Genomic DNA, 22,786 nt, shown 5'->3' with positions numbered 1-22,786 from the left:
AAAGAATATAAATGAAGCACATATTACTCTATTAAATAAATCTGTGATAGCCACTCTACAAAGCTGGAGTGAAGAAGCAGCAGAATTTATCAGCTGTTAGCTGAAAGCCCTCACTTTAATTATCTCAAGTTGAATGTCTCACCCCATTTGTATGCCTATTAAAAATGAATTCACCCCTGGTTTTTGCATTAAAAAAAACCAAGTGTTTCATGTATGGATGTAATTTTTTAAATCACGCTAAACAATTAAATTAGGTGACACAACCTCTCCTTTTTTACCACTTTTTAGAAAAAAATCACGTACTATAAAAGGCCCAAATTGCTTTTCTCTTCATATAAGTACTCTTTTACTACTTTTCTGTATATAAGTTGAACACATATTTTCTCTTTTACTTTTCTGTATTTTTTCTTGAGCTTGTTAAAAATAGATATTTCAAAAGACTTTTAGATTTTAAGACTATGCTAGATTTATATATATATATATATGAACAAAATACTGCTAAATTGCTTTACTGGTTATTAACAAACTAACAAGCCTTCAAGAGCTCTAACACATGTGAAAATATTGTTCTGTCAATTGTATTTTTAGATTTATTGACAATCTGCAGTAGAACTAGAATATGATTACATACTGAAAGAATTTACCAACACTTATGAAGTTGAATTAAAAAGATCTATTCATATTTCACAGGTGTGTTTAGACCAAAGTGGAAAAATAAAGTAATTTACAAAATCAGAAAATGTCATCCGAGCACAAAAAATTTTTATATAAATTAAGAATTTTATGACTAATAGAACACAAGAATTAAATTCAAATCTTGCCATTAACATTTATTAACAAAAAGTCTATGGGCAAGTTAATTGACCTAAGAAACTCTTTGTCCAACAATATAGCGGTGATAAAACCCACCTCACTGGGTTTACATCATATGTTTACATAATATGGGATATTGGATACACATACTAGGTTCTCAATACTGATAATAATTATACTGTTTTTATTATAATAACCTTGACTCATCATCATCATCATCATCATCATCACCATTTTCATAAGCTGCATTAGTAAATTGTTTTGGAAGGGGATATGGTTAAAAAAAAATCACTGCATAAATAAGAGGACTGGGAACCATATCTTCTATTAGGAGATTAATTCTATGATGGTAAAGTTTAGCTTTGGTCAATTTTCATGTCAGAAGCAGTCTTAAAAAGAGGAGATAAAGCTTAGAGCCACCAATATGCATGTTTTGAAAGATATTAAAAGGTATCTCAACCAAAAATATCTAAAAATTGAGCTAGTTGTATTATCCAAATATCTTTTGAATCAATGGCTTTTTAGGTTTTAATAATCCTTATTCTAATGTCCTTCTAATTAAAACCTTTGAGTACGGGGTCTATAGGATTGAACATAGTGCTCAGCAGAGAATAGGTTCTCAGTATATATGTATGGTGTGAATTAATTACATGAGGGATATTACTTAAACATATTGGAAGTTTATAAGATTATTTACAATGAAGTCAGTAAATTTGGAGAATTGGGACAAATTTCATCATCAATTCATAATCCTGTGATAGTAAGCAGGTGCCAAAGGGAAGGTGAGAGGGAAATAAAACTTTTCTACTTCCCCTTCCCCAGTGTTTGCATTGGCATTTCTCCACTTAAAGAAATCAGGGGTTGGGGGAGGGGGAAGGCAGGTCATTTGATTATGAAATGAAATAATTATATTTACTTTATCTATTTCTGTCTCAGCCTATTAATCCTTTCTGTGTTTGCTTTTAATTACTCTGGAAAGCCGTTAAGCTAATGAAGGAAATACTTGAGATATGGAAATATAGTGATTCTGTGATTATGCTAGAACAAATCAACACAGAATAGAATTAATTATTAGAATGTACACAGACTAGTGACAAGCATCACGAATCTGAACCCTGGAGATATTTACCTGGTGGCTTAAGAGAATCTCTGTTGCCTTCACTTCTCCTATTTGGTGAAGTTACAGAACTATGAAAGGCCGCTCTCCCTTAGAAATAACGTCCACTTGATTTTATGAGAATTCATCAGGCCCCTTTTGTAGAGGCAGCACAATTTTCTGCTCATCAATAACAACTATAGATATAGGGATCCAAAATATACCGCTGTGAAATGTGTTTTTTTTCCCCTGAATTCCCTTATTTGGCTAAAAGCAGAGCAACCCCTAAAATTCAACTGTCATAAACCCCCTCCTTAGGAGTTTTGCAACCAGAGAAGATTGTCTTCCATTACCAGAGACAAGAAGTAGGGAGAAGAAATCATCTAAACAGATATGCTCACAAAACTATCATGTCTTCCATCTCTTCTTCTCAGGGCTCAATTATCTTTCCAAGAAGTCATTCGTTTACCCATGAGTGCCCTTCTCCCACTCCCCTTAACCTATTAATTGAGATCCTAATTCTAACCACCTTTTTGAGTCACATTTTCTGTGAATTCCCACATATATTCATGAATAAAAATTTACGAATATATGTCTATCTCTTGATACTCTGTCTTTTGTCAGTATAATTTGCACATCCCCAAACACTAAACTTAAGAAGATAGAGAAAAGTTTCTCCCTCCCAACAATGGATTCAGTATGACTAGATGTTTGGACCTAGATTTCCCTAATATACTGAGTTGTAATGACTGATAAACTGAGGCATGTAAAATCATGACAATCCTTTAGGGTCTTTTGCAAACTCCTTCATCAACTGTGATTTCAGCATCTGGATTGCAGTATCACAAATCAAACCAATCTGTCAGTTAATACAATACAAAAACAATAATTTCTATGATGTATTATGCTTTTATATTTTCAAAAAGTCATGATTAAACATGCAAAAATCAATTTAAAATATGAATAGTTAAATTAATTAGTTTATACTTAAAATCAACAATCACAGGAATATAATTTAGATCTATGGTCCCCAACCTTTTTGGCACCAGGGACCAATGCTCCTATAAGAATCTAATGCCTGATGATCTGAGGTGGAGCGGAGGCAGTGATGCTAGTGCTGGGGAGTGGCTGCAAATACAGATGGAGCTTCGATTGCTCATTTGCCTGCTGCTCACCTCCTGCTGTATGGCCCAGTTCCTAACAGGCCACAGACCAGTACCAGTCTGTGGCCTGGGGTTTGGGGACCTCTGATTTAGTAACAACATAAAAGATGATCTAGAATGGACCTGGAAGAGTATCTTTGTTACTACATTTTATATAATTTTGTCCATATTTAATAAAAAATTTGGTACCTGGAGCTTTGTTTTCCTTTCCTATAAGACTCATTTTGTCATCATATTGACTTAGTGTTCACCTGGATAAATCATCTTCATAACCATATTTTGACTTCTCTGACCATTCTATTTTAATAACTCAGGCTGTGGCTTATACCTTTCTTAATTATCCAGGAGACCTTTATTTTTCAAATGTTAAACTTCATGTCACTCTTTAAAAAGTTTTTTTTGGCATAAACCTTCTCCACTTAACTTCACTTGTCCATGGAAATTGACACTGTTGCCTGTTCCCTCTTCTCTCCATCTCAAAGATATCAGTTAACTGTATTCCTCAATATCGTGTCACAGCTGATTCCTTTGTCTCTTCAATGGCTACTTTTCCCTTATTCACTTTTTAAATGTCAAGGGTTCATTCTCTGGGCTTGTTTTCTCGCTCTATATCGCAGATACAAACGCTTTCTTAGCCTGCACAGAGTCAATTCACACACGTTTAAACAAAATTAATTAGTCATTGCCACAAAAGGCCTCAGGCATGCCTGAGGCCAGCTCCACTGAGGGCTGCTGTGGCTGGAAAACTGATTTGAGATTTGTCCTGCCTTTCATTAAAAACTTGGAAATGTGCTCAGATACTTTTGCAATTGGTGGGCTGGCTTCTCATATCTGGTGCACTCTCATTATGCGCAAGTATCAGCATACCTCTATGGCAAACTTTATGGGACCTAGGAAGTTTACATGACCATATCTGAGAATATTCATTGTCTCTTGCCGATATAGGCTTCTCTGTGATTTTCTAGATTATCTGCCATTGAATAACATTTTTATCTTTAACTACTTATTAATCTCATAATTCTATTAAGACAGTCACCAATACTTAAAAATTATGAAATTTCTCACAAAAGCTCAGACTCATGACATCACTTGAAAAATCAAATGGTTTGGCAGTCCTTGGTCCTTTCCACATTTGTGCATTTCCACACAAAGCAACTTCTAGACTTCAGGGTAGCTGTCTCTTTTGGAGAGGTCAGATTTACCATGTCCCTTCTGCTTCATTCATTTATTTGATTTTCCTGATCTCTGTAGGATTTGAGCTTATAATGTACATACTACATATACTCACTACTTTAATCCAGTACTTATACTGTGACTGAATCTATATCTGCAAGAATAAAATCACCTGAGTTACAGAGTGATATGGAGTGAATTGTGTCAACCGCCCCAATTTATATGTTGAAGTCCTAACCTCCAATGTGTGTTTTGGAGATAAGTTTTTTTAATGAGACAATTAAGGTTAAATGAGGTCATAAGGGTGTGGCCTCATTCTAATACAACTGATGTCCTTACAAGATGAGGAATAGATAGGAATGATTTCTCTCTTTCACCCCTAAGAAGCACAAAAGAAAGGCCATGTGAGAACACAGTGAGAAGGAGGCCATCTACGAGCCAAGAAGAGAGCCTTCACCAGAAAATGAATTTACCATCACTGTACATGGATTTGTAGCCTCCAGAACTGTGAGAAAATAAATATCTATTGTTTCAGCCACCCAGTCTGGTATTTTGTTACGGCAGCCCGTGCGGAGTAACAAACATAGACCAAACCCAATTCCTCTAGAAATGGTGTCCCACATCCACTCATCATCTTTACGAAGACTTTTATAGTCATTTCCTAAGCGGTCTATCTGTCTTTGAATCACCCCTCTTCTCTATTTGCTGTGAGAGAATTCTCTTTGAAATGCAATGATTATAACATGTGCTCTTGCTTTGAAATTAAAAAAAAAATCTAGTTAAATTAGTAAAATAGTTCATCACCTATAGGTCCAAATACTCCAGAATGGCCCTGTGGATCCTTTGTCTCTTGTCATCCTGCTCATATTCCTAGTGCACTAGCAAAATCACATTATTAATGGCTCTGACAAAGGCTTTCTCCTTGACCAAACTTCAGTCAGGGTCCTCTGAGGTTTCTTCTCAACTAATCTTTGACCTTGGCTCCTTGCTGAGCCTGCATGACCGGTTTTAGTAATAGTCCTGTTAGGCCAGTTCAGAGAGAATCCCCTACCCTTGATATTACCTTCAATATCTGGTCAAATTTCTCATTCTGCACCCTCAGTACTTGACTAACCTGGCCTACCTTCAGCAAGAATCCCCCCACCTTGATATTTCCTCTTAGTAATTTTCCATCTACTGAACCCCACATTCTGTTTGTGGGCTATAAATCACTACTTTTTCTTGTTGTAATCAAAATTAAACCCAGTTCTTCACTGAGGTCCCTTTTTTTCTACTGCAATAGTTCCTTATGAAATCTGTTTTTATGGTTTTAACTACTGTCCACTTATTGTTTTCTGTAACATCTCCTTAAACTAAACTCTTTCTGCCTCTATGTACCCAATCCCACATTACTTCTGCTTTCTTCCAGCCTATATGTCAAGAAGGCTTTATTATGGGCCCATTTAAGTCATACTGCTTTTTGAAGTCTTCCAAGTAGAAATTATTATTTATGTCTCTTTGGTGCTTCTAAGGTACTTTGTATATACATCTATTGTGACTTGGTAAATTTTATCACTTTATTTTTTGTTTACATTATTCTCTTTGACCATTAAACTCAGGGGTTTTTTCGTCTTTATTATTTTGTTTTATTTTTACCCAAGGTGCTACTATGCTGTCAGGTACTTAGGAGGTAATTATATATTTATTAATCAAATATTTGTTAATGCTAGCATGGAAGTCAGTGTAAGGTCATTAATAGTCATAAAGGCCAAAGCAAAATCAAATCCTTGTTTCCCCTCAAAGTTGCCTTTAAAATACAGAACAATCCAATTGTAAATTTATGTGAATTAGGATTAACCTCATTATAAACAGAGCCAAATGAAGAAAGCCCACACAGTTTAACTGTCTAGGTGAATTTATTTATGAAGTTCCCAGAAAGTCTCCAAATGTCTACAAGGATTATCCCTATTCTGTAATCTTTTCTTAGTTAATAAGGAAATGGGGTTTGTGTTAGATTGATATGGAAAGTAATGGAACTGTAATGTCTTTAAGTAATAAAATATTTAAGATACACTACAGTTGGCTGTTGAAAGCCTTCCTCTTATCTTTGGGGCTCTTTCAGTCTGCTAGGAAGAGGAAATCAGCTGTTCTCTATTGCCCATTTTAACCAGAAGAGATCAAAGGGGAACCTATAACCTTCACTATAGTGACACAAACAATGCGGGGCCATTGCTATTCCAGGCAGCTGGCCACTTTGCTATTATGTAAGTGCATTTTCACAGATATAGCTTTTGCATCTAAGAAATATAAAAAATTAATAAAATTCTGTATATAAATATATATTGCTTCTAAACTTTCTTAGCAGTGAACTATCATAAGCCTTATCATTTACCAATTTATTAAAATGAATCCATCACTAATGTTTCATATTATTTAAAAGACTTTGACTCAGGGTAGCTGAGAAACTGGAGATATAGGAAGTAAAAGACCCAAGACCTTGTGCAATTATAGCCACCAAATGAGGGCATTAGGCTACATCAGTATTTCTTAAAATATTACAAGAACAAATTAATTATCATTATAATGAAAAAAGTAGGGGAATCAGTGATGAAAAAAGCTTAAGGAGCACTGAATTAAATAAAGTTAAGCAGGTTTTATTTTGAAGTGCAGGACTCCTCAGTATCTTTTTTGAGTAAAACTGAAGAGGGATTATACCTTATGGCTATTTATACCTTATAGCCATCCTTGCCTCTTCTATTTGGAATGGATATAAGAATTAAGAAAATTTTATGAAACATCCTGTATAAGGAGGTATTTTAAATTAACAGAAGGATTTACACAACTACAATATTTAAGACTATGCATTTTAAAATTATATACACTCAAAATCACTTCCTACATATAGGATTTTAAAAGAGCTTCAGACTTATCTATAATAAAAGAGAAACTCCTATCTCTGCTGATAGCAGGATTTTCACTGTAATCTTTTTGCTGTTTAAGATATACAAGTTACTAAAGTATTTTTTGTCTTCTTTAAATTACATAATTCCTTCTAAAATCTTTTACATAATTCTCCAAAGCCGAGTAACAGGCAATTTATTTCAGGTGCAGCACATTATTATTTGATCTAATGTAAAACTTAATGCCACTGTTATTTTGAGTCTCTTTCCCTTGACTGAATGCAGCTAATAAAGTAAATAAGAAACTTTAAAATGTATTTTTTAAGTTTAAATATTTATGTTAAGTGTTTTATACTTTCGAAGGACTGGCATCTGTTAAGATACCCTTTTGTGAATTTTAGAGTATACGAGAATCACCTGGAGGGCTGGTTAAAGCTCAGATTGCTGGGCCCTATCCCCAGAGTTTTTGATTCAGTACGTCTTGGATGGAGCTGATAGCCTGCATTTGTAACCAAGCGATGCTAATGCTGAAGGTCCAGGTAGCACACTTGGAGCCCCACTGCTTTCACAGATTCCTATCTATTTGGCGCATACCAGGGTTTTTTTGTTGGCAGAAGCTTCTCTGCCAGGCCCCAAGGTGGAACCACATAGGAACAAAGAGAGCTGGTTATTCCAATCATCTCCCACATAAGTCACCTTGTATTGACTCCTAGGTTCTGCCACCATAATCTCATCCCACCCCACCCCACCTCCACCAAAAAAAACCGACAAAATTTTTCCCTCCTTTAATGTTTACCACTGTCAGCTAATGATGAGTAGGTCATTAGATTAAAAATGAGATTTACACTTTGGATTTCTTCCCCTTAACCACTGGTTCTTATTTTCCTACATAACTCATTTTTCTCTCTTACATATCTTTGCAGAATCTTGATTCTTTCCTGGCCTCATTTGTCTCTACCTATTGAACCCTATTGCTAGCCTATATCAATATACAGTCCGTATTCATTCCTTTGTTCAATCGCTCCACAAGCATTTGTTAAAGGGACAATATAGAATGAATATGACAAAATTCTGCATTTGTGGGTTTCCAATGCAATGAAGAAATAAACATAAAAATAAGTATGATATATTTAAAAAGTGATGTGTAAATTTAAAAAAAATATGTAAGGTAATGGCCAAGAAAGTGACTAGAAATGAAATGTATCTTAGCTATTCTGGAAACACCTCTCTGAGAAAGTAACATTAATCTGAAACAGCAATATTGTGATGGAGGCAATAATGTAATGAATATAACAAAGGTATTCCAGGCAGAGGAAGCATCGATTCAAAAGCAGAAAGATCCAGGGTGGTTGAAGTTAGTGAAGGAGTCAGGCAGGGAAAATTGTTAAAGAGGAGTTAATGTGTGGGTGGCAAAATTTTTCATAAGTCATTTGTAACCACATGTTACACACACACACACACACACACACACACACACACACACACCTGGCATACAGACTAGAAGACTATGATGCATACAGGATGAGAAATAAAACCGTTCCACTGGCTGACAGAAGTTAAAATATCAGTAGCATCTGAGAGAAGAGAAACTGAAAACTAATATCATAATTCACTGTCTAGCCTTTGGAGTTGGCTGTACTAAAATGCACAAGGAATTGTGCACAGTTCTTATTTCAGAATGTGAATACAAAAAGTTTTAACCTTTTGTCCTCTTCATGAATGCTGAATTAAAGAACCACTCTAGGTATTGATAAATAGCACTCCTTACTCAATAAAGAGAAAATTCTGAGTGAAGAGGGGGCAAAATCAGGTCAGAAGTATATTTTACATTATTTTACAAAGACCATTCTGAAACAGAAGTGGTTCTGATAAAATTAACAAAGCAAATTCCAGCAAAATAATAACTAGTTTGTGAAACACACACACACACACTCCTTAAAACAATTATGAAACAGAAATTAGCCTAAAGCAAGAGTTGTATGCTTCTGACAAACCCCTCAAGAAAAGCATTAAGCTTACTACACCTGATAATTTGAATTACACTTCAATCTTTATATCATTAGCCTCCAGGTATATCTGAGGATATCAGAATTGAATTTATCAGCTAGGGTTCTTTTCAAGTAAAGAACGTAAGTCTGTGTTTATAATTTTGCTTTTACAAATATTAAAATTTGCCACCATGAGACCTGAAATTTAAGTATTCTCACTAGCAAGGCAATTTTTCTGGTGTACAGAGCTAAAAAGTCTTGTGAGTGAAACCACTTTAGTTTTTAAAATGTTTCAAAAATAATTATGTTAAAATAAAAGTCCTTTGGTTTATACTGTAAAACTCCTAGGATCTCATTTAGGAAATGACTTTATGCACGCCTCACAATCATTTATGCTGATTGCATTACCTGTCTGCATCCACTGTCACATCATGAACTCCCCTCTGGATGACATCCCTGGAAGTTGATGTGTCTGGTATTCGGTTCAAACTTCTAGTATACAGGTTGAGTCCTCCATCTGTCATGTACCTGAAAATAAATGTCTGATTAATCAACAGGAAATTAAATGACCTCATCTGTAAAATTTCACTTAATAAAAAACTGTTCATAAGTTTCAATAACTATGCAAATAGTCTTTATTATAGTTTTTTTCTATGTATACATTCTACTCACCAGAAAGAATTAGAATATCTTTTCAAATTTATTAAGAAATCAATCTTCCTTACTACAACAAGTAACTATCTTTCTCTTTTCCTCTTTTGTTATCAATATTTTGAACAGGCTTGTAGAAAATATGACACTTGGCAAAATAAAAGCAAGATCATTTCATTTTGTAAATACCATTTTTGAAGCATTGATGGTCATAGGAGTAATGAAACATTACTAAACTCAAAATTAATTTATTTGATAAGTAAAATATATGCCATAGGGGCCACTATCATAAAATGATATCAAGATGCATTAAATGTTTAAAATGTTGCCAGGAATGGTTCAAATAGTTTCCATGTAATAACATTATGATCCCCACATTAGCGGTATAAAAAAAATAAGTAGGCACAAAAAGATTAAAAACTTACACAAGGTCACTCAAGAAAGTCTTAGGATAATTTTAGCGTGTTCAAATTCTATAAGCTATGAATCACATAAAAAAAGAACCCAAGAGTCTTACAAAGCATTACTAATTCCTCCTCCCCTTCTACTGCCATCTTTCTTTTTCTTTCTGTGCAGACAAACTTTGCATACCTATGGCATAATTTCTTTAGGTGTCTGTTTTCCAAGTATTTCCAGGCCATAAGTCACGACCCTGCTCTCGAATAAGATATTAAACTGCTTCCTATAGAGAGATATGTGTATTTTCCATAAGCACATTAGATATAGCATAAACTGACCATGTATTATGTTCATCACAAAAGCTCATGCTTTTTTTGTATATGCCAGTACAGTTATAGGAAAATATACATACCATCCACCCAATCAACAATCTAGATATATAACTCTCTTGTCTTGTCACTCATCACCCCTAACTATTATAAGATAGAGTATTCAAATCTGCGAATTGCATCATTATGCTCTAATTATGTCTGGAATTCACTGAAATAGGAAAGAGTAAATATCTTATCTTTTAATGTTATTCAATTCTACTTTCTCAGTCAACATGAAGATATATAAATCTATGATCATAAGAATTCCATGCTATTTTTAAAACAGCTTTATAGTGAAACATATTTATGCAAGTGTATGAAGCATAAAAGTACATTTAAATAATAAAACTAGTATCAACTATCATATATATACCCATTACCTGGCATCAAAAATAGAACATTTCCAGTTTCTTCAATGTCCATACAGTCTCCTCCTTGTCATATCCCCAAACCTCTCTTCCAGAGATATCTACTGTCTTGAGTTTTCTGTTACATATGCCTTTACTTTTCCTTATGGCTCTACCTCATGGGTGTGTAGCTCTAAAATATATATTGTTTAGCATTTCATTGATTTGACCTTTACATAAATTGAATCATACTATATGTATTCTTTTGTGACTTCTTTCACTCAAAATTACATTTTTGCAAATCATCTATGTAGATGTGTATGTAATGTTCCATTATTCATTTTATGGTTGAATAGCTCAATTTTATAAGTACATTACAGGACATTTGGGCTGTTTTTAGTATGTTTTTGCTGTTACAAACAATACTGCTGTGTTCACAGTATGTAGTATTTGTGTACGTACATTTCTTTGTGCTTACAGGCAAGAGCTTATCTAAGGTCTATATCTAGGAAGAGAATCACTCGGTCATAAGAGACATAAGCATATATTCGACCTTATTAATCAATGTTAAATAGTTTCAGAATAAACTCCTACTTGCTTATGGATGAGAATTCTCTTTTTTGTCTTAACTTGCAAGTTCCAGATTACCAAGGAGCATGAACATATTTTTACTTTGTTATAGACCATTTTTCTTTTTTTTGTCTGTGAAATGTTTGTCTTTTTTGCTCATTTTTCTATTAAATTTTATGTTTTGTTGTTTTTTTTTTCTTTCCTCATTGATACCAATCCTTTATTAGTTATATGAGTTGCATATGTTTCTGGGCCCAATAATTTATCACTGTGACATATGCAGATAACTCAATTTCTACCCAATTAAAATATGTAACTTTCCCCCCAGTTTTCCAGGGTATGCCTTTTTTATTTCATAAATGGAGACTTTTTCAATGAGACTCATTTTAAGTAAGAGGCTTTCCTCTGACTAATTCCTAATTACTAGCAGATTCACATCCTCAAGGGTTTAAAGTAATTTTAAAAAGAGAAAGAAGAGATAAGACTACATGCTTCAAGAAATTTTGAATTCTCAGAATGCTGATTGATTTTCTGAGTTCTACTTAAAGTATACAAAAAATGAAACTCCATTCCCTTTTACTTCATGACATTCCTTGTGGTTACATAAGAAAAAAATCCTAAATAACTTCATTCATTACCTTGTCTTTTGAGCCTCTTGTCCTTTAATCTCTGATTAAAACTGGGAGAAGAAAGTTAACTTTGTGACTCAATTTCTTCATGAACAGTAGCACAGACATTTCTATGCCCTTTTTTTCTATTTAAGGAAAACACCATCAAATTAAAATTCACCTAGATGTTTCTAGCCCTCTCATCTTCACACCTTTTAATTCCAGGCTAAGGCATCGGGGTACATCCTACCAAGGCCAACAATGGCACACTATGTAAACTGATGAGCAGTAAAGTACAGCTCATCCTAGGTGTCCACACAATACTCACTAATTATGTTTGAACTGAAACCAGCCATATCACCTGTTGACCATGCCCAGTCACCTTCTACCCTGGGAACAGAACTCTGAGTCATTCCTTAAATTTCAGCATCCTGTACTCTACCAGGGCAAAAGGAAAATGTCTAAGGCCAAACAGGTAAACCTCACCAGAGGAAGTTTTCATACAGGATTTGTGTAATTTTTACTTAGTTAATTTAGATATTGAATATGAATGACTGTTGGTCAACATAGAACATGTAGACCACTGATGCATATTTAAATGGACTCATGTTTTGAACTCTCCAAGACTTCATTTGAAAGACTGATAAGGAACAAAAATGGAGAACAGAAGTCTGAATTGGGTTTCCATTGAGGCATGAAATAAGTAGAAAGGACAGTGGGTATAACAACATACTTTCCTCCGATTAGTGAATTTAGCAGACTAGCCTGTTCTCATCAAAACAATTGCCTCGTCCTCTTAGCGCACAGCTGAACCGTATTTCACGGCCTCTTTTACAGGTATATCTGGACACACAGCTGTTCTGGGTAGAAGTCATACGTACCACTTCTAGGCCCAGCACATACAAAATATTCTTATACCATGGTTCTTCCTCTCTTTGCCATCTGCCTATTGAATATCAGTGCCCAGGGTAATATAGGAAACCTAGTTGGATAAAAACATCCTCCTTTGTCTCAAATATGGTGCTCATCTCCCAACTGAAGGTCAGAAACACCGGTGAGGGTTTTATGCAAAAGAGAAATGAGCTTCTTTGTGTTGTTACTGAGATTTTGAGATTTCTCTGTTACAGTAGCGTTAACTAATAACAGATAGAATCCTGGAAAATACAAAATGCTTCTGAGTATAGATATGACTGTAATATATATTACTATATACAGAAATCAGTTGTTTTAAAAAAATTGCCTTAAAAAACTACTTACCTAAGAATTTATATACAAACACTTAAATACATATGTGTATTCATTTATTGAAAAAATGAGCACCTATAAAAATATAAAAACACTAGCATTTGAGTTACAAGTGGGCAGGCACTGTGTCTATATTATTCACACACAGTGCCTAGAATGTTGCTTGACACAGGATGAGCTCAAGAAATATTTTTTGAATACATACATAGCTACAAACATAAGCTCACGATCCCTCTTCTCTTTATATTCTTTTCCCAGGAGTCCTCATGTCTCCCATGAGGAGATAATTTTTACTATCTCCTATATGAGATCACACCCTATCTTATATCTCTACCCTGGGCACTACTTTTGCTTTACCCCACTGTCTCCACCTCAGCATTTTAAACTCCTCATCTTCTTTCTCTGCCATCTCACCAAAATTAAAAAAAAAAAAAAATCAACTTTCTTTGCACCAATTTTCTCTTATGGTACCATTTTCTATCTCTTTCACTTACAAAATGGGCATCCTGTCTGAATTCTCTGCTTCTCTTATACTCTCATGGGTAGCCTATCATTGTTTCTGTAAATTTTAACATTATAGTACTTCCCATATCATTTTTTTCCCTTTTTTCATCCCTATCAATATTACTCCCATATTTCTGATCTTGAGACCTTGGAACCAAATTCTTGCAATAGTGTCTGAAATCTATCCCCAGAGCTTCTTTCCTCAATCTGTTTTGCAGACTTCCCCTAAAATGGTCTTTCAAAAACTATCATTATCCTCATGTGGTGTTCTGTGACTATTAGATAATCTTTTCTAAGAAACAGTGTTTTCCATTGCTTATAGTACACAATTCAAACCTCTAAGCTTAATGTTATTGAGGCCTGTCACATAGTCCATATCTCTCAAATCTTATCTTTAAATGTTTAAGATTCCCTGAATCTCAGTTAAGGGAAAGATCCTGGAATGTCATCCAATCCAATTGTCCCTCTGCTTTGAAAATGATATATTAGTCAAGCTTGATGAATAATATATCTCCTACAAAACATACCTTTCTTACAAATTTTTCTCTTAATATATTTCCCTCCTCTATAGCTATTTAAATAAGGGAACAGAACTAACATATTTCCTTTTCTTCTTTCTATTTCATGCTAAGATTTAGCTCCTTCTCCTTAATTCTGAACTCTAAGCTAAAATTTTATCTGTATGAACCTTTTGAAATTACTCACACATTGCATTGTGGGTGTCCCTTGATTTCTGAGTTAAACTGCTCCCAAGAAATGCTTTTTTCTCTCCAGATAAGCATGTTATGCGTGTGTAAGTAAATACAGTTAATCCTCATGATTCACGAATTCCATAATTGTGAATTTGCCTATTCGCTAAAATTTGTAGGCTTAAAATCAATACTTGCAGCACTTCCGTGGTCATTCATGGACATACTCAGAGCAGTGAAAAATGTGAGTTGCCCATGTGGACATTCCCAGCTGAGGTCAAATAAGGTGACATTCTGCCTTCTTGTTTCAGCTCTCTTACTGTAAATAAGTGTCCTTTTCACAGTCTATTTAGAGCTAACTTTTTCACATTTTTGTGCTTCCTGTTGGAGATTTTGCTGTTTAAAATTGGCCCCAATTGTAGTGCTGAAGTGCTGTCTTGTGTTCCTAAGTGCAAGAAGACTGTGATGTGTCTTAGGGAAAAATACGAGTGTTAGATAAGCTTCATTCAGGCATGAATTACACTGTTGTTAATCATGAGTTCAACATTAACGAATCAACAAATTGAAATACACATAAAAAAGATTATATATTAATTCATTGATGAAATGTTATGACCAAAGGCTCGCAGGAATCTAGTCTGTATATCCCTTGGGAGTAATGCTTTAGTACTCACTAATTCAGTGTTCGTGGTGACTTTATAGAACATAACTACCACAAATAATGAGATTGCCTGCATATGTGTGTATGTATCTATATGCGCATATGTATATGTATATAAATATATGTGTATAGTTATATATATTATTAAATCTTCATCTAGTAGTGAATATAAAAATAAATAACATATATGCTCACATTTAAAGAGATAGAGAAAGAAAAGAAAGGAGAATACTGGAGAGAGAGAGGAAAGAATGAAGAAGAAAGAGGGGAGAGACAGAGGAGAAAAAGTTCATGCCTTACATATTCTTGTGTTGCCATCCCTGAACTGGGTATTCTCTCCCCGGTGGTATTAAATATTCACAATGATTATGACAATAACAATCACAAATTAGTACAATTATTATTGATATTAAGTATACTTATGAAGATGATGACAAACTTACTGAGCACAGGCTTTTTGCTACATACAATTTTGTGTTATTTCCCCCATTCCAAATAATTTTGTGGAGATTCTGCAACATTATCCTTATTACAGATAAAAAAAAAAAAAAAAAAGGGATAAATTAAGTTCCAAAGGAGCTCACAGATAGCAAATGGTATAAAGAGATTTAAATTAGGCACTGACTCTAGTGGCTACTCAATTACTTTCTACCCTAACTGACCATAATCTGCCCCCTTGATTCTAAATCCTTCGAAATTCAGATAAGATGGCTATCCTGGAATGGACTGCTGGATATCAGGATATCAGAGCAGAGCTATAAATCTGATCAAAAGCTCTTTTGTACTTTTAAAGTCTTGTCACCCTTCAAACAAGCTTTTCATGAATAAAGTCAGGAAAGGTTAGTCATGTAGAAGAATGATTTCTGACACTAGTCCTCTCAGATGTATAAGGACAAAGAACAGCTCGAAATGCAGACTGAAGTGCAAAATATAGATAAGGTTAATTGGAAAGCTTTTCCTTGCATTACAGAGCCTGGGGTTTGAAGTTAGACATACGTGAGCTCTAATGCAAGTCTAGCTTTTCCATATACAATTGAGACCAGTTACAATCAGTTTCCTTATCTAAAAAGCAAGTATAAAAATACTCACCTCATAAGGGCTGGTGGTGAAAAGTTAAACGAATCAACATCTTTAAAGCACTTAATAAGAGAATAGTAGTTAACAGGAAGTATTCAAAAGAGCAATTACAATTATTAATAAAAGTAGTTTTGATAGAAATATCCTATTGCCTCCACTGGGGCTCATCCCCAGATTGAACGAAATAGTCCAAATTTCCAAAACACTTTAAAAGCTTTATAATCTCAACATTTTTTAGAAGATAATAAGAAACAGAAGGAGAACAAGGACTAAGATAAAATAGCAAATCTGATACCATCACAAAAAATAAATAGATGGAAACTTTCAACTCTAAAACAATTTTCCTTCAAGTTAGAATGGAGATGTAGAATTTAAAAATGCTATAAAATATTTGTTTCTCAAAGCAGTTAAAGACAGTTTTGACAAGCGAAAAACAAAAACAAAAATGGCACCTCAGCAAAATTCCTCTTGTCTCCTTCCCACATCCTTCACTATAAAATATGTTATTTAAGAAGCATGAGAAAACCACTCTGAAAAACACAGGGCACATGTGTTTCTCTGAACTAACAATAGAGAAATTTAATGGCTTATAATGAAAAGGTTTTATAGAAATCTGAGATACTTTACTTTTCATGAATGAACAGAAGAGAGGATCTGAAATATCCTAAATACCTTAGATTTCTCGCATTGTCTAATGACTTTGTGAACTAACCTATATGCCCTCTTTATAACTAATGCATCTTAGTACAGCACTCCTCTTTACACAATTCTGTTAGAGACCAGGGCCCAGGCCACTTACCCACTGTTAATGTCATCAGTCCTGAGACTTTTCCCAAGGATATCACCATCACTCATATATCCACCAACATCAACTTCGGAGGACACGTCCAGGTCACTGCTTGCTTTCTCACTCATGTCAATTTGTGACATGTTTCCCAGCCGAGAGACAGCAGCTCGACGGAGAGGCGTTGTGTACATGAACCTTGAGGGGTCTGTGTGGATGAACCGACTGGTACCGCTGCGAGGGTAGCCAGCACCCAGGGAGGGAGCATCTCCAGCCTGAAGTCGAGGACATGCCTGGCCCAACCTCCAGGTCATGGGAGTGGGTCGGCTTGTCAAGTTGGGTATGGTCCTTCCATTCACTTCCGTTGTCACAGTGCTGTCAAATGTTGTCTCCAAGGTGCTGTCAAATAAAATGGAGAAGTAACTATAATCTGGTTCGCTTGGGGCCGCAGACCTAGAATGCATGAAGACAGGAAAGGCTGGGATTGAGAGTCATTTCTCAGAGAAATGTCATTTTCATGAAAGGTAAATTATACATTCATAATGAGATTTCTAAACATCTCTGCAGATATCAAAGTGTGGGAAGGGACACTCATTAGCAGGGTTTTGTTTTGTTTCTTTTCTTTTTGTTTTTTGTTTTGTTTTGTTTTGCTTTTTTGTTTTCAAAAGAAAGGCCATCATTACATTTTAGATAAAACAAAATATTGTTTCATAGTTTCAACAAATATTTAATTTACCCCACTGTAGCCTTCTCAGAACTTTTCTGGAAGCTAACTACAATTAAGTTTGAAAATCTCTCTACCACTCATCCCCAGATGCATTTCAACTACAACTTCAGTAACTGTTCTTTAGGGAAAGCATGAAAATCTTGCTTTTAGTAGAGATGGTGGTATAGTAGCTAATTCAGTTTGAATGGGAAATTATACAGAAGAAAATGCAGACGGGAGAAAAAAGTCCTTGGGTATGCTGAGAAGTAACCAGTTTTGTCATGTAAAATTTAAGTGAGAAAACAGGGAACATTAAAAATCTTTCTTTATCATTATAAAAAGTTAAGTGCTTGATTGTAATTTTTTTCTTTACTGGCCCCAAAATATGCAGAATTGAGAAAAACCTGTGGCTTATCTGCGTCCCACGAAGACTGGACATAGTCTCTTCTAAATTCTGCCTCAAATCTGCTATGTTTTTAACTGTTCTCATTCTTCTCGTTTCAGGGTCTTCACCTAGAAAAGTAACATAATAATATATTTGTTATTCATGTCATTTACAGTCCTGGGAATAATTATATACATATAAGTAATACAAATTCTTTTTCTTAAAAGTAAAATAATAGATAGGAAATTCTAAATGACTATTATTGTCTGGAAATTATAATTTTTATTTCAATAAAATATGAATAGAAACAAACATAATGTAACAAGTAACTTGAGGTAGTGATAACAATAATAATTTGTAGATCTATGACCTAATCACTGAAAAATGAGAGGGTCATTTGGAAATACACCGTATGTATATTACTCCATGTTATTGAGCTTAATTTAAAAATCTGAAATTTTATTTGGGTCCTAATTATTTCTATAATTACCTGTTTCTAAGCATACTCAGAATAGTTGAAAGAATCTTGCCTTATGTATCAAGTATACATTTGGACTCTGAGGTGAGATAATAGGATGGAGGTCGTTTTTACAGGAGCAATATCTTTTCACATCTTTTATTTTATTAGACTCATAGACCAAAACTCACAACATTGGGTGGTTTTATTTTTTAATTATATCTTCACTTTCTACAGAGAACCAAAACATCCACATGACACAAAAAAGTTCCAGTAATGTCTTAGGCATCTAAACTTAGAATGTGTTTAATGGGCATGAAACAAATAGCTCTGCCAGTGTGATAAATGCTGCAGCACCTTATATAACCACCACCTATCATTTGGGGGCAGAGTTGCCATTAAACTATTTGGTTTATGGCCATGTAATACTTACCAGGCCAGTGGCCATTTGAAGCTGATGTCTCTGGACAGATAATAATAATAACAGGCAAGAGAGTAAATGAAATAGTTTTTATTCCATTTAATTTAGGTTCAAGAAGATGTCCAGTGATGAGAAATTTTAATAAGAAGAAAAAAGGAAGGAAAGAATTGGATGGATTAAGGGTAGGCAAGGTAAAGGGAAGAAAAGGAAGGAAATGGAAAGAAAAGAAAAAGAAAAGGAAAAGTGAAAGTAGATAATAGCATATATTAAGTTCCAATATGAAAACTGTTCTATAGAAACTCAAGATGTCTCTCTCTAAACTATTTAAGAATGTAGGTAGCCATTCAACCTGTTAATTTTTTCCCTACTATTCATGCTTTTAAGAAATATACAACAAATGCATCATTTAACATTTATAATACAATCTCAGAGTTGGTGGGGACATCAGAAGTTGTCTTGCTTCACCTCTCAGCCAATGAGTTAACTCATCTCTACCTTATTTGGGAGATGGCCATGTGCCTCTGCCTGAAACCTCCAAGATTAGAAAGGTTTCTTCCTCTCCATTAAGAGATCTCTCTTTCCAATATTAGACAGATCTAATTGAGCAAACATTTCTTTAACTTCCACCCAGTGGCTCTGAAACCAAGTGAACAACATACTATCTTTACCACAAGAGTCATTCAAATACTGGAAACAATAACTAGTAATAATTCCTCTATTTTCTTCTTCAGCCAAACATTACTACATTGTTCATTATTCCTCATCCTGAATGGTTGCCAAGACAACATCATCCTGCTGCCAGTCTATAAATCTCTTCCTTTTAATTTACAAATTATTTAAATGATTAAAATATGCTTAATAATAGCATGATTATTTCAAACTTAGAAAGTACTAAAAACTTTCCAAAAGTAAATACATTTTAAAAAAATAGTGAAACTCACGTTGTGTCCTCATGCACATGGCATAAACTTTTCCTACACTAACTCATCATGCAATCTCTAACCTTATAGATTAACATTCTTTTAAAACTCAGAACTGTTATAACACTTAAGACTCTAACCATACTCTCCCTAGAAATTCTTTCCATCCTTCTCTTCATAAATATAACACAGTATATTTGAGAAAAGCCTAAAAAGAAGTCTACCTTTTACTTCCAAATAATCTGGTAGAACCCTAAGGAAAAAGGGAAGTTTTGTAAGGAAAATCTTAAAGGGCAGAAAAAGAGTATCATTACAGTCAAAGGAAAGGCAGAGTAAGTTTTACTCAAAGTAGACAAAAGAAATAATGGAGAATGAGACAAAATTGGAGAAGCACTGAAGTCAATATTCAGTTTATAAGATTTCATATAGTATAGAAGCATTAGATTCTAAGTGATGGGAAGTGATGAGAAGTCTTAAAGGAGGGAACTGTTGAGATGATCATTTTTTGTGGAGGGAGGAAGGAATGCAAATCCTTGACCGTACAGAGACACACCATCACATGTCCTCTATTCCTGAACCCCTTCCCTCTGGGAGAACTTTTACATTGTAATCAAGCTGTATCTCAATCACTTGTCAACTGGTATAATATTAATAATATTGATCTCTGAATTATTTCTAATACCTTTTTCTGTATAAACTTTAAAAACGTTGTATTTTCAGACATTCCATTTTACTAAATATTTTTTTGACATCTTCATCTCCTTTTAAATTTTCTTCTTCCAGTCCAACAGGCATTTTAGATCTCTGGATTCTTTTAATCAAATCCATTGTTTTTGCACAGCTTCCCTCATATTTTCAGAACCATAACCTCCCTCCCTCCTTTGGTTTTTCACGTGATGATATCCACTCATGACACTGCACCACTCATTACAAGATGACAAATGAAACTTTTCCTCCCAGCACTTATTGAGCAAAACATAACTGCAGCCTCACTCATGTCATGAAAGATAATGACCAAAATAAAGTTTATTGCAGTAAATAGTTCCAATGACCCACAAAAGGCAAGATACAATTATGTGCACATGCAAACCCCCTAAAGAGGGATTGCACAAGTCTGAAATATCCTGTAAATTTGTAACCAAATAATGTCTAGACGATTGGGTAGGGGAGGGGAGTGTAATTGAAAAGGGCAATTGTAAAAGCACAAATAAAATAAATATTTAGTTATGAAGGTTAGCAGAAAATTACACATGAGAAATTTAGTTACAAAAATGTTGTATCCCCTCTCACTTTCATAATTTCGAAGCCAACTATTGTTCCTCAACTATTAAGCCAATTGTATTATAATATATAATCACTGTATTATCATATACACCATAGTAAGGCCTTACGCATATTTCCCAGAATGGCATATTCTGCAATTCATTTTGAGTTTTTAACATTGGTGCAAACTGCTTTCTCATTGCTTGTAAGGTCTCCTCTATGAGTAGAACACAGAATAACAGGCTCAATTTGGTGCTTTTGCATTTTTACTTAGTGGCAGATGGACTATTTAATCTGTATGGTCCTGCTCTTATTTTTTAGGCTTTAATTATATACATTGTAGTTAACACTGCCAGCACTGTCGTCTTTTAATAGGAATCAAATTATATATGAATGAACCTAACTCAGAGAGAATTATATCCTCGACACCGTCCATATCACAAATGTGATTATTTAGAGGACAGCTCCCTGATTTATTTTGAGAAATAACCCTAATTTTGTGGATGACTCCAACGTTGATTTAGATGGAAATCATCTGGTTAAGCCAAATATTTGTGAGAGAAATAGCAAAGCATGGCTAACAGCTTTACAGTTACCTTTTAAATATTCTCTTATATAGTTATAGTACAGATCCTAGTCCATCTGATTTATTAGGATATCCCAGAGTAAAAAGTGGAACTCAAGAAACCTTGCCTAAAAACTAACTTGGAAGTGGCCATTTTGAGCCAGAAGCAGATCCTAGTCAGGCATGTGGCAGGAATTTTGAAATTCCTGAGTGCTGTGGGCTAGGACAAACTCACCAACTTAACATGGATCATTATTTAGGGAATTGCTTTAGAGTGCTTCATTATCCTGATATGATTATTCCTATGAGAGCTATTTGAATAGACTCTTCTTATTTTCTCACATGAATTTTTGAATACTGGCATAAATGGTGAAAAAATGGCTTAAAGAGAATAATCCTATAAACACAATAAACAGATGTTCAGTTTAAAAACCATGGAATATACAGACTTCTATTGAGAGATTACCTGTGATAGTAATGCTTCAAGTTATTTATGCACAAAAAAAGCATGTGTCATATAGACATCCACCCACAGCATGCTGTACTTTAACAGAGCAACCAACAAATACTGTCAGGAGAGGCACTCTGTTCATATCTTTGAAAATATTCCATAAGAGGTACTTAGAACAAGATAAATGCTATCATTTTAAAGGCAAAAGATGAATATTATTTGATTTTACAATTCCAGAGGATCAAAGAAAAAGAGTCTTAAGGATTGAGACTCCCTCTCTTGCCTTTGTACTGCATACAGGTCTTTTACGAGAAGCAGTTAATCACAGAAATCACACACAATGGTGAAGAAGTAAATCTTCGGTGTCTGAGCACCTGGTGTACTCAGATTCAGAAAGCACTCTTCCCACAACTGTGGAAACATTACTCTTTTAAAGCCAAACTAACATTAAAAAATGAGTAATATTTGCCTCTGGCGTCTTTCTAAGTTTTCTTCTTCTAAAGCTGGCTTGCTAAAATTCCAGAAAACCTTATAAAACATCTTGTAACAGTAGAGTCTATATAGAGAATAAAAATACCCTATGTTTAGCATCAGTTGTAT

General features: G+C 34.4%; 1 protein-coding gene across 5 annotated transcripts in view; it reads right to left on the bottom strand.

Moving 5' to 3' along the window:
- Positions 1 to 22,786, bottom strand: part of NAV3 (neuron navigator 3) — a 302,837-nt gene that overhangs the window by 119,365 nt on the left and 160,686 nt on the right. For all 5 annotated transcript variants that reach the window (XM_039838902.1, XM_039838904.1, XM_039838903.1 and 2 more), the window contains 3 exons: positions 18,129 to 18,237; positions 17,034 to 17,417; positions 9,521 to 9,640 (listed from right to left, as the gene is read on the bottom strand). In XM_039838902.1, coding sequence (XP_039694836.1) covers positions 9,521 to 9,640; positions 17,034 to 17,417; positions 18,129 to 18,237 — 613 coding nt within the window. The remainder of the gene's footprint in view (positions 1 to 9,520; positions 9,641 to 17,033; positions 17,418 to 18,128; positions 18,238 to 22,786) is intronic.

Source organism: Pteropus medius, unplaced genomic scaffold (genome assembly GCF_902729225.1).
Source record: "Pteropus medius unplaced genomic scaffold, Ma_sr-lr_union100, whole genome shotgun sequence".
NCBI classification, from domain to species: domain Eukaryota; kingdom Metazoa; phylum Chordata; class Mammalia; order Chiroptera; family Pteropodidae; genus Pteropus; species Pteropus medius.
Note: the sequence above shows the minus strand (reverse complement) of the source record. Positions and strands in the feature narration are given on the sequence as shown.